The sequence below is a fragment of the Chlamydotis macqueenii genome, chromosome 3, assembly GCF_036417535.1.
Source record: "Chlamydotis macqueenii isolate bChlMac1 chromosome 3, bChlMac1.mat, whole genome shotgun sequence".
Taxonomy (NCBI): Eukaryota; Metazoa; Chordata; class Aves; order Otidiformes; family Otididae; genus Chlamydotis; species Chlamydotis macqueenii.
This window is the reverse complement of record NC_141558.1, coordinates 40,160,543-40,176,524: the sequence shown is the minus strand read 5'-3', so window position 1 is coordinate 40,176,524 and position 15,982 is coordinate 40,160,543. Positions and strand designations below refer to the sequence as shown.

Genomic DNA, 15,982 nt, shown 5'->3' with positions numbered 1-15,982 from the left:
CCTTGTTTTTCTGTTCATACTTCATCCTCTGAAACCTGCAACAGCAGCAACTGAGATGTTAGTGTACCAAAGGCTTTACCTCAGTTTTGTGTACGCTGAAAACTCCTCCTCTCCCTCTTCTACCTCATTTCAGTTTATCCCAATGATACTCTACAAAAGGGATATTATATTCAAGTAAGGATACCTCCTTACAAATTCGGATCTGGCTTTGTGTCCATGCCTAAAGAGAATTCGTGGCCCTTTTATTTCTGTCCCTCTGGAGTGCAGAATTGTCAACGGCTTTCAACTTCACTCTGTATAACAAAGTTGCAATAGCGGGCTAATTCATATATTGTAATGGGTACCAGCTTCGCAATAGAAATAAGAATTATTGTACTGTTGTGTATGATGGACGCTCCCCTTAAAAGGAATGGAAGACTTGTAGTCACTCCAAGTGATTTCATGTGTACGACAACCAACCTCATTTTGTCAATGATCTGTCAGGTGTTTTTAGACAATACTTATTTTTAAAACATTATCAAGCTCTAACCCACATGAAAGTATGAGTATAAAAAAGTCATGACAAATTCAATCTGCAGTGTAATGTAATCAGGGACGGGTCCCTAACAAACAGAAGGACAGAAAAGCTTCAATTAGTGAGATGGATAAATCATGTATGGTTTTAGGAGAAAAAAACCCTAAAGATTGACATTTGATAGTAAAATCTATTTTAAAAAAAAAAAAAAAAAAAGCATCTCCCAAACAAATGGGTTCTAAAAATCTAAATGAAATGACAAGAGAAAAACAAGTTACTTGTAACTGAGCCCCACTTGATTATCCTTTGACAGAATTTAAAATGAAACATGTCAGGAAAAGAATAGGCTGCTTCTCCTAAAAGAGGAATAAGAATTGATGTAAAAGAGGCTCAAAAGGGAAGAGATTCTAAGAAGCAGTCTGGATAAGAGAGGAGAGCTACAACAAGCAATTCCCTAAACTTTCAACCCATACAAAGTGAAAAAGAAAACTTATAAGGGAGAATCAATAATTAACTCTTGCTCTAGGAAGAGTGTGTGTATACAAAAAAAATCTCAAAGCATCAACATGAAAAGCGGGTGAAACACCTTAAGAGTTGTTAAACAGCAACACTCTAAAACTGTTCATTGCAAATTTTATTTCATTGCAATTAAGAAAATAGGATTTCAGACATTGCTAAAATCACAGAGTATCTTCACAAAGAATCCCGATTTCTCCACTGGGCATTATACGAGATAGAGAAGAGTTACATTACTCTTAATCTGCACCTACTATGTATCTATTTCTTCAGTATGGCTGCTATCGTCTATTTTTCCACTCAAAGATTTACCCTGCAAAGGAACATAAATGGCCCTAACACAGGACCTTCAGAAGGAGCAAACATTTGGAGAGGTGGGCCCGTGCCAACCTCATGCAGTTCAACCAGGCCAAGTGCAAGGTCCTGCACCTGGGTCATGGCAATCCCAGGCACAAATACAGGCTGGGCGGGGAATGGATTGAGAGCAGCCCTGAGGAGAAGGACTTAGGAGTGCTGGTGTATGAGAAGCTTAACATGAGCAGGCAATGCGCCCTTGCGGCCCAGAAGGCCAACCGCATCCTGGGCTGCATCAAGAGAAGCGTGGCCAGCGGGTCGAGGGAGGTGATTCTCCCCCTCTACTCTGCCCTGGTGAGACCCCACCTGGAGTACTGTGTCCAGTTCTGGAGCCCCCAACACAAGAAGGACATGGACCAGTTGGAGAAGGTCCAGAGGAGAGCCACGAAGATGATAAAAGGGCTGGAGCACCTCTCTTAAGAGGACAGGCTGAGAGAGTTGGGGCTGTTCAGCCTGCAGAAGAGGAGGCTCCGGGGAGACCTGATAGCGGCCTTCCAGTACTTCAAGGGGGCCTACAAGAAAGGTTGGGAGAGGCTGTTTAGTAGGGCCTGTTGCGATAGGACGAGAGGTAATGGTTGTAAAATAGAGGGGCGTAGATTTAGATTAGAAATTAGGAAAAAATTTTTTACGATGCGAGTTATAGAACACTGGAACAGGTTGCCCAGAAAGGTGGTGGAGGCCCCATCTCTGGAAACGTTCAAGGCCAGGCTGGATGAGGCTCTGAGCAACCTGACCTAGTCAGGGATGTCCCTGCTCCTTGCAGGGGGGTTGGACTAGATGACCTCTGAAGGTCCCTTCCAACCCTAACCATTCTATGATTCTATGATCTCAAGAGCTGGCTGGCTACCAGCAGCCTGAAGTAAGCAGAAGGCAACCACCAGCTTTCTGAAGTTCTAAGCAACTTCTCCAGCAGCACAGCTATTTCAAGTAAATAAAAAACCAAGTTCAGGACAGAATTGTTTCCACTGAGCAAATCCCATACCTGCATAGCTGGTAAAGCCTCAAGAATTCAGCCTCTTCAGAGCAAAAATGAAAAGCAGTGTTGAAATCCACAGAATGGCTGGGGACAAAATGTCCATGTCATTACTGACTAGTTGTGCTGTGATTCCAAAGTGTTAAACATTAATTAACTGTCCTGTATTATTGATCTGAAGGGACAGACCTAATGGAAAAGTCCTCACCCACTCTGACAAGCAAGTCTCTCAAAACCCAAACACTGTCTCCCGTTAGCGGTACCAGCTCGCTCCCTCATGGGAAACTTCCAGTCCTGCCCTGCTGAAGGTGTGGGAAGGGCTCACTTTCGGCTGTCACCACTGCCCCTGGGCGCCGTCCAGCCTGCTGCTTGGGCACTTCTCACTGAACCTGGATGTAGGACCCTAAACGCCTGCTCCTACGGCGAAGGGCATCAAGCTGCACTGAGCGCACCTCCTTCTCCGTCAACCTGGAGGAGAGCCAGGGCTACGTCGCTGTTCCTGGTAACTCAATAGCAGGAGGTATAAAAGTCTCCAGGCAACACAGGAGAGGAAAATATTAAAAAAAAAAAAAAAAAAAAAAAGAAAAGAAAGGAAAGGACAAGAAAAAAAAAAGAAGCCAAACTGACAAATAATTCCTGGCTATGAACAATATATTTGTATTATGAACGTGTGCTCCAACTTGTTCAGGTTTATGGGTTCTGACTTTCTACATTACCTAATGGCAATAAGTAAATCACGTAATCTGGCCATCTCACTTCCCAGCAGGCTACTAATATATCATGAAAACAATTTATTGCAATCTGTGCACAGAGCAGAAAAAAATCCCAAACAAACCCAACTTGAAGCCAGCTCAGGTACTTTAAAAGGAAAATAGCATCAGCTACACGAATATATCCCAGCAGGGAAACTTTCTGATAAGATAACCATCTCTAACTACTGAAAAAAATGCTGAGGTTCAGCCAAAGGTACTGTGTTAAAAATAAACTATGAAAGCAGAGTACGTGTTTATTTCACTACGAGGGACGTGTTTTCCTCACCCAACACACCTTCCTAGGCAATCGCCACACAGAGCGCACACGAAAAGGCTGCAAAACCACAGAAGATACAGATCACTCGACCTTCACCCGCTGGTTCAGTGCCTTAAGGTACGTTAAAATAAAGCCGCCCCAGGGAATGAGTTTATCTGGAGGAGGCTGCCCAATCCCCAGGGATCACCAAGCTCTCCTGTCACTGGGACCAACCTGTCTCCTGGGTGGCCTCCCCGCGCTCATGGCCAGCCTCAGGGGATGGGTGCTGGAGGAGAGGGTACTTGCTGGAAGAGGCCACTGCAGGGCTGGGGAAAGCTGTGTTTTCAGATCAGCAGGCAGAGAGCAAAGCCACCAGGCCTGGGAACGATGGAAAGAGCAGAGCCTGGCAGAGAAGACCACCTCATTCCAGTCCCTCCAGCAAGTGACACCAAGCACCACCATGTCCTCAGCACCACCAGGGACAGGAGCCTATGCAAGACATTCCCTAGCCACTCCTGTCACTCAGCGAACAGAGATTCATGTTCACTGTGCCTTTTCCCTATCATCATCAAGTGTTCAAAAACTTCAACCAGGTTCCCAAACCCGAGGTTCTGCTTTAAAAAAAAAATCCAAAAAGTTGTTGAATGGAAGACTAGGGGATTCATAGTTATATAGAATCACAGCATGGTTAGGGTTGGAAGGGACCTTCAAAGGTCATCTAGTCCAACCCCCCTGCAAGGAGCAGCGACATCTTCGACTAGATCAGGTTGCTCTGAGCCCCATCCAACCTGGCGTCCAGCTTTTTATTCCAGAGGGTTTGTGTGTTGTCTGATTTGAGATTCTCTATCCAGAAACAGGTTCAGAGGCATCCTACCTACTGGAGACTCCTAGAGAGAGGCCTTCAAAGACCAGAGCTACTGCATACATGCAGTCCTTGAGCTCTTCCACTGGCTATAAAGGGAGAGTAGGAAATCTATGACCCTACCTAGGATGGGAGAGTGGGAAGGAGGACCATTTTCAGCACATTACACTGATTAGAGGCTCAGGCTTTTGCAAGAACACTGATCATCTCAAGATTAATCATAACTCCGCAAGAACTGGCAACGCCAGATTTTGTTTTTCTTCCCAGTAACATCAAAATGAAGGCAGAGATGGGTGGTACAGCTGGACAGTGTTCCAGTATGGGCAATATAAACGCTGGAAAAACATTCCCACCCACCTCCCTACAGAAACGTACGTGCTCATGTTTGCACACACCAATCCAGAACAAACTATGAGGGAGACAAGGCAATTTGGGTATTTCTCATGCTGTGAGGACAAACTTAGAGTGTGGCAATCTTTGGAGAGAAACTTTCAACAGGTCTGTGCCATGATGGGAGGCCTCCACAGTGACAGCCAGAGCTACTCTTGCCTACCTCTGATCTTCTCCTTCATGTCTCAAGTCAAACCAACAGCTCTTCATACTGGCTGTGAAGGAGGATGCTGATGGACTAATTGGACTTTTTTTTTTTTTAAATAAAATTTTTCTCTCACAACAGTGCATCCTACCTAAAATATCTAGAAGGAAGAGGGAGGAAAGTAGACATTTCTTCCTCTCTGTGTCTGCTCCATAAAGATGTTTCGCACATTTCGCACTCACCACTGTAGCATAAAAGAGGGGGCTTATCTGAATACACACATGGGCCCTAGTGGGAGATAAAACACAGGAACAAGAGTGTCTCCTATAGATGCTCTCTGTGAGGAGACAACACTAAAACCAGAGACTCCTTAACATGCAGATTACCAACTTACAAACTTGTGAGCATTTCCAAATACGAACTGTAATGGTTTGGGGGTTACTGGAGAAATACAAATGAGAGACTGGTACAACACGGGATTAATGAACCAATAAAGCAGTCATTCATATAAAAAATATGCAATTTGGACTTCTATTCATATGTAAATAATTGCTTCAGCAGGCAACAAATCATACAAATCCTCCCGTGTCACGGGCTTATTAACAAAATAAATGGCTGCAACTTCCAACAGCCGTGACGCTGCCACAGCTATGGGGCATATCAGGTTGCAGCCAAGCACGGTAAACAGCCACATGAACTTCAGCAGTAAAATGTAAGGGTAGGGTTTTTGTCTGTATTTAATCCATATTCTAACTTCCAGACATCGACAGGCAGCTGTCAATACGTATGGTTTAAAAGCAGAATTTTCTTAGGGCAGCTGCCAGTGTATGCACTCCGCAATCAAACCCACGCAGGGCGGCCTCGGCACCAGAAGCCACACGATTTTTCCTCGTGTTTATGTATTTGTAGATACTTTCATGCAAGAACATGCAGCTCTCCATTGCACCCTGCTCTTGTGCTTTACAAGCATTCATCCGTTCTGCACTTACACAAAAACGTGCCAATCCAACTCTTACTTGGAAAGCTTGGAAACAAAAAACAAGTCTTGTCACATTGTTCACACTGATGATTTGCTAGACTGTTCTCCACGAATAACCTGCTTGCTCAAGTCAGCAGAAAGTTTCTCATCAACCTCAACAGGCATTCAGCAAGTCCCTAAATGTTTGCTAATACCATTTCATTTATTATTTAAAAGAGACACAAGTAGTTTTTCAAACTCAAGGCACACAAAAATGTGAAAGCCCTAAAATATATTTCTTTTTTTTGTTTCTGTCTTAAGAATTAAAAAAAATTGTTTTAAATAGGTAAACATGCTCTGAAGTTGAAATCCTAATGACAAGACTACAAGTTCCCCAGCATTACGAAAGTATTGCCATAAGGCAGCTTCATAAGATGACTAGATAAAAAAATCAAATTTGATCATTTGATCAATGATGAAATCAAACAAACAGAATTACTGAATCAAAACAGAAGCACTACGTTTTGTAGTTCTATGGTTTTTTCCAAAGGATCATCCCTTCTCCGCAGAATTCAATTTTGTATCTATAACCTTAATGCTACGCTCTGCAGAAAAGCTGCTTCCCTCAACTAAAGCATGCACGTGAATAATTTTTTTTTTTTTTCATTTTGCAATGAGTTTTATCTTGGGGAGGGGAGAGGGCTCGGGGTCTCAATTTATCTGAAAGTTTGATCAATAGTTCTCCACTACAACAAGCATGCCATCGAATCTTCATCCTAAAATTAACAACCTTATCCTGAAAGTAGTTCTTATTTTGTGACTGTTCCGCTTATTGAAAGAACGCACAAGAACCTGGCTCACTGATGGCTGAAAAATCCCTTCAAATTTTCAGTTTAAACATACTTGAGGCTGATTTATACATGCTTGCTCCTATGACAACCTTGTCCTTGACTTTAAACATCTCTTTCTCCTTCCAGCCTTTATGTGGCACCAGATTAGCAAGCTAAGCTCTTCCACGGTATGTTTATACAGCCTTTCCTAGGCAAATATGCACATGCTCTCCCTATGCAGCTAGCTGGCTGGGTGAGAGCCAGCTGCAAGCTGTATGCTGGGTAGACCTAGACAGGACACTACTGAGCCTGAACTGATGGGCTTTGATGAGGGCAGCAGCTTGGCCTCACGCCTCTTCGTTCACACTGAGCTCAACTCTATCTGGCTCACACCATGGGAGGAATAAATGTGTGCGCACCTCCAAAATACCCCACGCACAGAGCCCCATTTGCTCCTCCGAGAGCCTCTCCACTCCTCTGCACTCCTCCAACAGTCTCGCTGATCTGACTTCACCTCTTCTGAGCAGGGCTTGTCACCAGGCTACCCGAGTAGCTCGTCTGCACTGTCTGCTGATGTCCCAGGATGTACCCAGAATGACAAGAGGGACAGCTTGTGTTATCCCCACTCCCTGGGCTCCACGGGGATGACCTACAACTTCTAGGAAAGAACAGGTACAATCTCGTAGTCCCAGGTCAGCTACAGGGATGGCCTCAGAGCTCACCAGCGAGCACGGCTTCCCAAAGGAAACACCAACACTCTGCACCTGGGCACAGTTTTGCTGCCAAATGAGCTTTGCTTTGATTTTCCAACAACAAAGCAAGTGCAAGGAATAGGAAACCACCTGTATCATATAGGAAAGCAAAACTTGTCAACTCTAGCAAATCTGCATTTTATCAAATTAACCTGATTTTGTGTTTCAAAGTCAGATCTACAAAATTTGCTTCTTATTGTAATTAACAGAAGGCATTGAAAATTTCACAATAAACAACCTTAACAATGAGAAAGTGTCAATTTTGCATTTGAATTGTGGATTATGGCAACCAATTCTATGGAATAGTTAAATCAGTGACATGATTACTCTGGCAGCCTTACAAAGGACACCACATTTTATGTTCAAACAGTGTGGAAGCTGGATTTGAAACTACATTAATGCATAAACGTATACAAAGCATAGCATCCTTTCAATCATTTCTGTATTTTCAGGTAGGTACCTCAACAGTCTCAAAGTTCATGATCTTAAAAAACAACCACCACAGAACCCTGAGTTACCATTCAGACATCTGTAAGTCACTATTTCCTGATCTATTACTGACTACATTTAATAGCTCTTCATCAGCTACAGGTCTGCTTGGACAACAGAGCCAAACTGACATCTTTATGGGACCATTCATGTTTATTACATCTGTGCTTTGTATCTATCACCAAGAAGCCACTTAGTTTTGGCAAACAAAACTTACAAACAAAGGTTGTCCTTGTATCACTCCAGCTTTCAAAATAAATATCTCTACAACTCAAACACTGCAAAGGGACTGAAAACAAATGTCACTGACAGATAAAAAGAGGAAAAGACAGATTACTTATCAAAGGTACTCACATTTGCTTTCTATCTGTAAATATTAGCTCCCATACATATATAATATTCAAGACCAATATGGAAATACAAATAAAACTAGATATGATGGAGAACAGTAGTTCAGCAAAACAGGATGTCCTAAATTTTATGTTACAGCTCTAAAGATCTAACTTACCTAATTCTTTTTAAGGTTTTCTACTGATCAAAACTTCTCTGCAACAGCCAATTCTATCTCATATTTAATACACTAGGATTATTTATAACATGTTGAGAGTTAGGAATAGGTGAATATCAGTTTAAATTCTCTTAATATCTTCGATGCCGACCTTAGTTGGAAAGTATGGCAAACACAGTTTGCAATCCCCAAGTTTGTAACTGACTGGGGACTACGCAGCATGAATCAATGAGGATGTCAGTACAAGCGAGGCTGCTGTACCAAGAGACTCCAGCGGCAAGAAACACCTTCTGCGTACTTTTACCCTGCCGCAACAGGTGGCTTTCCCCCATCCCCTCACCCAGAAAGATGGGCGCTCTGAACCGCCTCCCCTCGACAGTGATGAATCGCTCCATTCATCCGTTCGCACAGTGTTCAAAAGTCAATGCACACTTTGAAAAATGTCGCTGCCTCTCCATCGACACACCATGTTTCTAAGGATTCGGTGTTCACCACAGCTGCGTTCACTGGGAAGTGTACAAATACAAAACATGCACTATATTGTAAATTCACATGAGCTAGTAAGTATAAACTTTAAGGAAATCTAAACACTGGCCTCAGTCACATTCAGATTGGTAAAGCTAGGAGGTCATTTTCAGAGACAATGGTCTAGGAGTTACATTAGTTCCCAGGGATTTTGCAAAGCATTTTTCTCCTGTTACCTTGGTAACCGCTACCTTGGCACCCTTGTTGATAAGCTGCACCACATTCTCCACTTGGCCTTTGTAGGCGGCTACAAGCAGGCATTCTGAAAGCACAGCGACCACATCCTGCTGGCTCATGAATTAGGAGAGAAAGGTTTTCAGGTTTCTTCGGTCCAAAAACAAAGGCTTGGGATCGGTTCAAGCAGCACGCAGGCAGGCGAGGAAGGACCCCAGCTCCCTGGATGGTGACACTACAGCTATGCCATCCTCTGGACCTGTGGATCAGAAAACAACACTGCTGTCAGCAAGGTTTCAGAGACGGAAGCACTGCAGCAGCTCCTCCCCCAGCATTTGTCTTCCCATCACTTGAAGAGGGGGGTCACAAAAAGCCCTCAGAGCCTCCTGAAGACATTGCACTTCTGTTGCAACGCAGAGGGATGTAGACAGTAGCATGTTCTCAGCGTGCCCTCATTCCCCTAGTCTGGGACAGAAGTCCTTAAACTTTCTGAAAGTGTAATTCTCTTTTAGCCTAACCTGTATTTGTATGCCCCCCTGTCACTCTCTTCTTCTCCACTCTGGTCTCCCAGACTTTAATTGGGCAAGGATGGGTTCACTACCTCCACTGCTAGTAGTCGCTCAGCCTGTGTTGGTCAAGGGAACAAAAATACGTTACAGTTACTGGCTACAGATATAAATACACAAACCCCTGCCCTGGAAGGACTGAGTGCAGTCAGCAATTAAAGGCAGCTGACTGTTCCCTCAGGAGTATAAAATGCTTCACAGCCTCCCCCAAACCATCCCAAGGACACCTTTGGGAGGGATCACAACCTGCAACAGGGAAATACTGATCTTTACTGTCAGTGAGAAATGATGTTCCCCCTGCAGAGCTGACATCACGCCACACTGACCCCAGAAACAATTCACATTTAGCACTTGTCATGCAAACCTGTGAGCGCGCTCTTCTTCCCAGGCTCCACTGACCCGTCCAATGAACCATCAGAGCTGAAAAGTGATTTCTGACATAATTCCAGAAAAAGATATCCGCAGATCACTTTGAGCTGTAGGATCCAGAACCTGCCCAGTATGGGAGGATTTCAGCATTACCTGTGCTTTTCACACCTTGGTTTAACTATTTCAGTACAGGAAAAACACCTTCAAGATAGTCTGCATACAGATGATTTACCTTTCTCTCTAGAAAAATCACTGCACTGCTCCTTATCAGCCACGAGTATCACAGGCTTTGCATAGCCTACAGGCAACTGGTACAGCGACTAGGTGGTCTTGGAGATTGATAGTGGCATACAACATCTTTCACCCTTAGGTTAACCCTTTGAATCTATCTCAAAACAGGAATAACTAAAAGCTATTACTGCTTAATAGCTTTGCTGCTCCTCTAAATTGATTTGTTTGCCTAGGTTTAGCTGAGAGTACAAAAACCTCCCCATCATAATCCCACCACTCAGAGTATTGATATTTTTCTAACAGCTTCAGCAGGGAGATCTTCACCAGAACAGCAGAAAGATTTAATTTCCATCCTCATTCCAGGCCAGCAACAAGGAAAAAATGCATGGGATTCTGTGGCACACAACCTCCCCATCTTCTAAATACTGGGGGTGAGACCTTTCAATGAACATCACTCCAGTGTTATAAGGTCGCATCCACCAGTACACCTCTGCAAGAAAAAGGTGCTGTAGCCCTGTTTAATCCAATGGTTAAAAGGGTATGGTGATCCTCTGTGTCACCAAAGTGGTATCCAAAGTCCTTGGACCCCACAGGATCACTGATCTACACAAAATATTTTTGATCACAAGCACACATATATTAAAACCACGTTGGTTAATTTGTAGTAGTAGAAGATACTTACACTATTTAATTTGCACTCCTAGGGTAATTTGTGTTAATCTTAAAATGCTTTATGAGAATTAATTTTTGAGGTGAGTACTATATTCAAGAATATCACATGCATTTTAGAAAAGGGCCCATTAAAGCACAGGCAAGTTCCCAATTAATATAAAAGTTATGTCAAAGCCAGGAAATAACTCCAGATAATCACCTCTTGCTTTCTAAGTATAAGCATTAAACAATACTATCTCCAGGTAAAAGATTCAGGCAGCTTTTCTTTACCATCCTCTTGCTTTCTAGGTGTGAACATGTTTAGAGCAACATGAAAATAGCCGCACATTTATTCAGAGAAATGAGATAAAAACTTTTTGGGTCTCAAAAGCAGCACAAGAATGGACATCAGAGAAGCAGTGCTGCACCCTGTACCACTGGACCAGTCTCACCCACACCTTCAACGTGATGGACACAGTTTGGACACCCTCACAACACAAAAAAGATGGAAGTAAGAAGAAAAAAACCCCCCTCGTTTCCTTCACCAGCACCGTACACATCATACCCTGCCCCTCTGGCACAGTGATGCAGCCAGTATAGTACAAACCACGTAAAAAAGGCCAGATGGCCTACACTTAATCTGATCTGTGAAAGGCAACCCAAGTTTTGACCTCACTTCCCTAAGTGCTTTCCAGTGACACATGCTACCGATGCAATCTGAACCCCCCGAGCCCGGCCCTCCTGCTCCCAACACCTCTCCCTGACCCTCCCATCACATCTCAAAGCAGCATCTCCGTAACCCAGGAGCGCTCCCCACTCCTTCCCTCTGTGACCGGTACGCAGTGCAGGGCAAGCCTTACAACAGGGATCTTTCTCCGTAAGCTTTTCAGGCAGTGGGGTGGTTTGTTTCCTTGTTAGCCCTCGCCTCTGCAGCGGTGGTTTCCAGATGAACTGTACCATCACTTGATTGTCCCCACCCTTACACCTAACCTGGCTGCCCGTACACTCGATGGAGTCATGCATTTAGACAACTCTGTTCATCTTAAAACATCCGTAGTCAGACCCTGTTTGGTTTTCTTACCCCTGAAATTCAAAAGAAAGCAGTAACATCATTGACACTGCATCATTTTCATATTCACTGCAAAAGGCTCAAGGCAAACATTTTCCTGACACACTGACGTTTCTGAGCAAACTCACAGAAAGACCAGATGCTTGTTACCTCTCAGCCACACACACTAACACCTCAAATGACTTGCAACAGTGATAAGTTTAGTGTTACCAGGGAAAAGTCCAGTTACCAGCTACGTACCTGTGCAAGGTAAATGCCGGAAATTGTACTCACTTTCTAGTTTGATTTTTCTCCCTCTCTCTTGCTGCCTTCCCATCACTGCAGCGTGTTCCCCCCGGAGATCATGAGCCTCCTCAGCCTGCCATGCCCTGCCGCGCTGGAGTGACGGACTGCGATGACACCGCTGTTATCATGTAGTTTGCCTTCCTGCCTCTCCCACAGATTGGATCACATATAAAAGCATATTAAGGAGTAGATTCAGCTACTGGTCTCTTACAGATCTCTCCCACGTTGTCCAAGTCTCTGGCAGTCATCGGTCCCCTTTGCAAGAGGGCAGTCACATTACAAGCTCCTGCTTCGGGCTGTTTCGCAGATGGGCGATCGCACAACAGGTCACATTCCGCAGGCCAGCTACTTTACATCTTCTCAGTTGGGATTATTTGCAACTCAAAAAAGTGCATCCAAGGCCGGACCAACTTTCCTTTTCTCCTGAGCTGGTACGAAAAGGCGAGGGTGACCAGTGGGAGGGGGAACAACCTTCTCCTCCTCCTCCCGACAGACCATTCCCCAGGGATAGACCCTTCCCCAGCGCATCGGTGAAGAGAAGCCCCACCTCAGCTCAACAGGCAGCAGAATCACTCCCCACGAGCTTTAACTCTCTACATGCCTCAGACAGGCAAAGCATCTTTCCTTGAACACATCTGCACTCGCAGCAGCAGGAGGAAGCTATCAGATGCCCAAGGACTACAATGAAAAGCTGGACCACTCCTTTCACACCCAGACGGTGCAAAATGAACCCGACAACGCGATTACAGGCGCTGCATCGCATCCCTGCTGCCAGCACCTGCTGCCCAGAATTAAATCCCTCATTATCACCCCCCAAATCTGTGAGCACAGGAAGTCAAACCTTCTGCCTTCAAAACAAACAAAAGGATTTTGCTTCAATATATTTTTAAATAAGAAACAGCCATCTCTGTGCTTCTTTGTTTAAGATCAGATTACTTACCTGGGGCAGGATGTGAAAGCAACACCTAGTTCCCAAGCCTCTCTGCTTGGTGGAAGTCGACCAGGTGCAATGATGCCCACAGGTTCAGTTGCTCCCCTGTGGGGCAATCCCTTTCTGAGGATAACCTGCTCATCCCCAAGGATAACCTGCTAACCCCATCAGCAGAGCATGGAAAATGACAGGTTGACCATGGATTCATATTCCCGACCGGCAGCAGTGAGGCTTCATCCCCAGGTGCTGAGATGCAGCTGCATCCCCACGGCTGATGCCCGCGGCTCAATGAGTCAACGCTGCCCTACAGATGCTCCAGGAGATGTGTGGCTGGGAGCAGCACAGCACAGTGCGAGTGGGTGGCCGGCTGCTCGGTGGCAGGGTCGTAAAGCTCGCAGCTGTGGCCTCTCTCCCGTGCAACTGGCAGAGTGGGCGAAAAACACTCTACGCATCTTCCCCTCCCCCAGCTCCCTCCCCTCCAAAGTGCTGCCAGGCTGCTTCAGTGGCCGTATCACCTACACGGCCCCGACAAAAAAGCCAAAGAAAAGTCCAGGACTTTTCGACACCACAGACACTGAAAGGCTGGGTGATAGCCTCTCCTAAATTCACAGAAAGGAGTAAAAAAAAAAAAAAAAAAAAAAAAAAACCAGCTTCCTCTCTGAGGGAAGAGAAAAAAAAGCTGAAAACTATTAAAGATTTAAGAGATATGAAATGATCAACTTTATGAAGTCCTTTGTGCTAAATGGAAAAGATGCAGTGCCAGAGCACAGGTCACTCTCAGTACAATCACCAAGTTAAATTAGCTTCTAAATAAAAGAATGCTTACATAGCTAGCATAAAGTTCCCATAGTACCAAAGTACAAGATGAAAGGAAAAAAAAAAAAAAAAAAAGGTACTCCACTTTTCTGCATGGGACTACAAATCCTCTTTTCTAGTTTATCACCAGAAATGATGCTGAATAGTGCAAGAAAAACTCCCAGCACCTGGTAGCTTCATTTTATGCAATATAAATAATGCAATAAAATTATTCTATTATTTTAGAATAGCCCAATGTTAAGATACGGAGTCAGATCATTTTGTTATGAGACAGTATCTAATAGCTACATTTTACAATAATAAAAAAGTCTTTCTTAGAAAGTTTCCTATGTCTAAATACTGCCTCCATCTCTTCTTTGCTCAGCTGTCAGAGCAAAATAGGTTTCTTTGCTTATCAAAACATAATAGTATATTAAAATCTATAAAATCTATAAAATCTTGTCCAGCCTGTTTGCAAAGCAGTTTGTCATATTTAAAACATTTAAGATTGTACTCACTTTAGAAGAACAGCATTTTTCAGCACAGTGGATTATTGCACTAGAAAGAATGAGTTTCCTGGAACTCATTTTATCATTCACTGCAGGATGCTGATATATCTACCATTTCTCTCAACTGATTTTGAGAGACCTTTCTCCCAGACCTGCAGCACTGCTTTCCTTTAAGTGATTTTTCTCCAGTTCCCTCATGGATCCAGTATAAACTGCTCACATAAAAAAATGTATGTATTTTACTGAAGCCAGGACTCTGCCTCTCACCCCTTCCTGCCCCAAAAGACAGTTAAAAACCAGTGAAAGGTGTCATAATAAAAACCACACCAGCAGCAGTTATATCTGGAAAACAGCAAAGCCGCACCAAGTCAAGAACAATATGCTTCTGATTCATACTTTTCTTTACAACAATATCATTAATATTTTTGGAGTTTGACTTTATATTGATGAACATTTTGAACTGGACACCTAGATAAAAGGCTGGCAGCTTATATGTTGGTCTCTGCTTTTTCTTCCTATTGTTTTCACTGCATATTTTATCACACCAAATAATATTATTCAGTTTTCCTATGGACAATTGTGTGATTCATCACTCTCAGTATCAGCACAGTCTGAGACATCTGAGAATATTTTCTGGGCTTTTTTTTTTCCACTTGTTGCTATTAATTACTTCAACAAAGACTATTTAGCAGCCTCCCTGGGAGTATCCGCATGAGAGCAGCTCATCACGCATCCCACCACAACCAGAATCAGACCGACTGATGTCATTGCTCCACCACAGCTGGTGGCCGCCCGCAGCCAGACAAACAGCCAGCCCCACATGCGACGAACGTGGGGAGACAGCGACCGCAGCTTCCTCAACCGCTTCTTCGAGCACGTCTCTGTCGCCCGACCTCCGCTGTCGGCTTCACTGAATGTAAATCCTCAGCTTCCTGGAAGCTCGAGTGATGCCATGTTACCGCCAAAACCAACCTTCAGACCTGCACCTGAAGAGCAGAATGCTTTTGGAAAGAGGCACGGACACATGGAGACCAACGATGACGATCAGAGGCAGTTTCAAGTCATCCGTTAAACATCACTAATCTCCTTGTACGAAGACAACTGTTTTTCTTCCCCTCCTACTTATCTCTTTGCCATGCAGCCCTGACCTCCCTTATCCATGACATACTTACTACTTTCCACATAACACGTTTTTTTTTTTAATTTGGCATATCTCATGAAGTTTCACAACTTTATTACTGCCCTCTCTTCCAACACCTGCATGCACATGCATGTCAAAACAATTCAGTACAAGGGAGCTCAACCCTCAGCAAGCCCCGGTCAGTTGAGCACTATTTACATAACAAAACAATATCTATTGTTTGACAGGGGACAGTGCCTCTCTGCAAACACACATGCATGAGATGCCTCGCTCCTATTTGCATAAAACCAGTTAGGAGGTCTTTCCAGCTCACTGCTGTTTAACAGAAGTGCTGGAGCCCAACCTTGGGAACGAAGCGGCCATACGGCTGCGCTCGTGGGAGAGTGGAGTTTTACGTTAACGCTCACGCACAGTGGGGCTTCTGGATGGGAGGACTG

General features: G+C 44.1%; 1 protein-coding gene across 4 annotated transcripts in view; it reads right to left on the bottom strand.

Moving 5' to 3' along the window:
* ANKRD6 (ankyrin repeat domain 6) overlaps positions 1-15,982 on the bottom strand; it is a 110,103-nt gene that overhangs the window by 28,262 nt on the left and 65,859 nt on the right. For all 4 annotated transcript variants that reach the window (XM_086743336.1, XM_086743334.1, XM_086743337.1 and 1 more), the window contains one exon: positions 9,001-9,257. In XM_086743336.1, coding sequence (XP_086599462.1) covers positions 9,001-9,120 — 120 coding nt within the window. In that variant the 5' untranslated portion in view covers positions 9,121-9,257. The remainder of the gene's footprint in view (positions 1-9,000; positions 9,258-15,982) is intronic.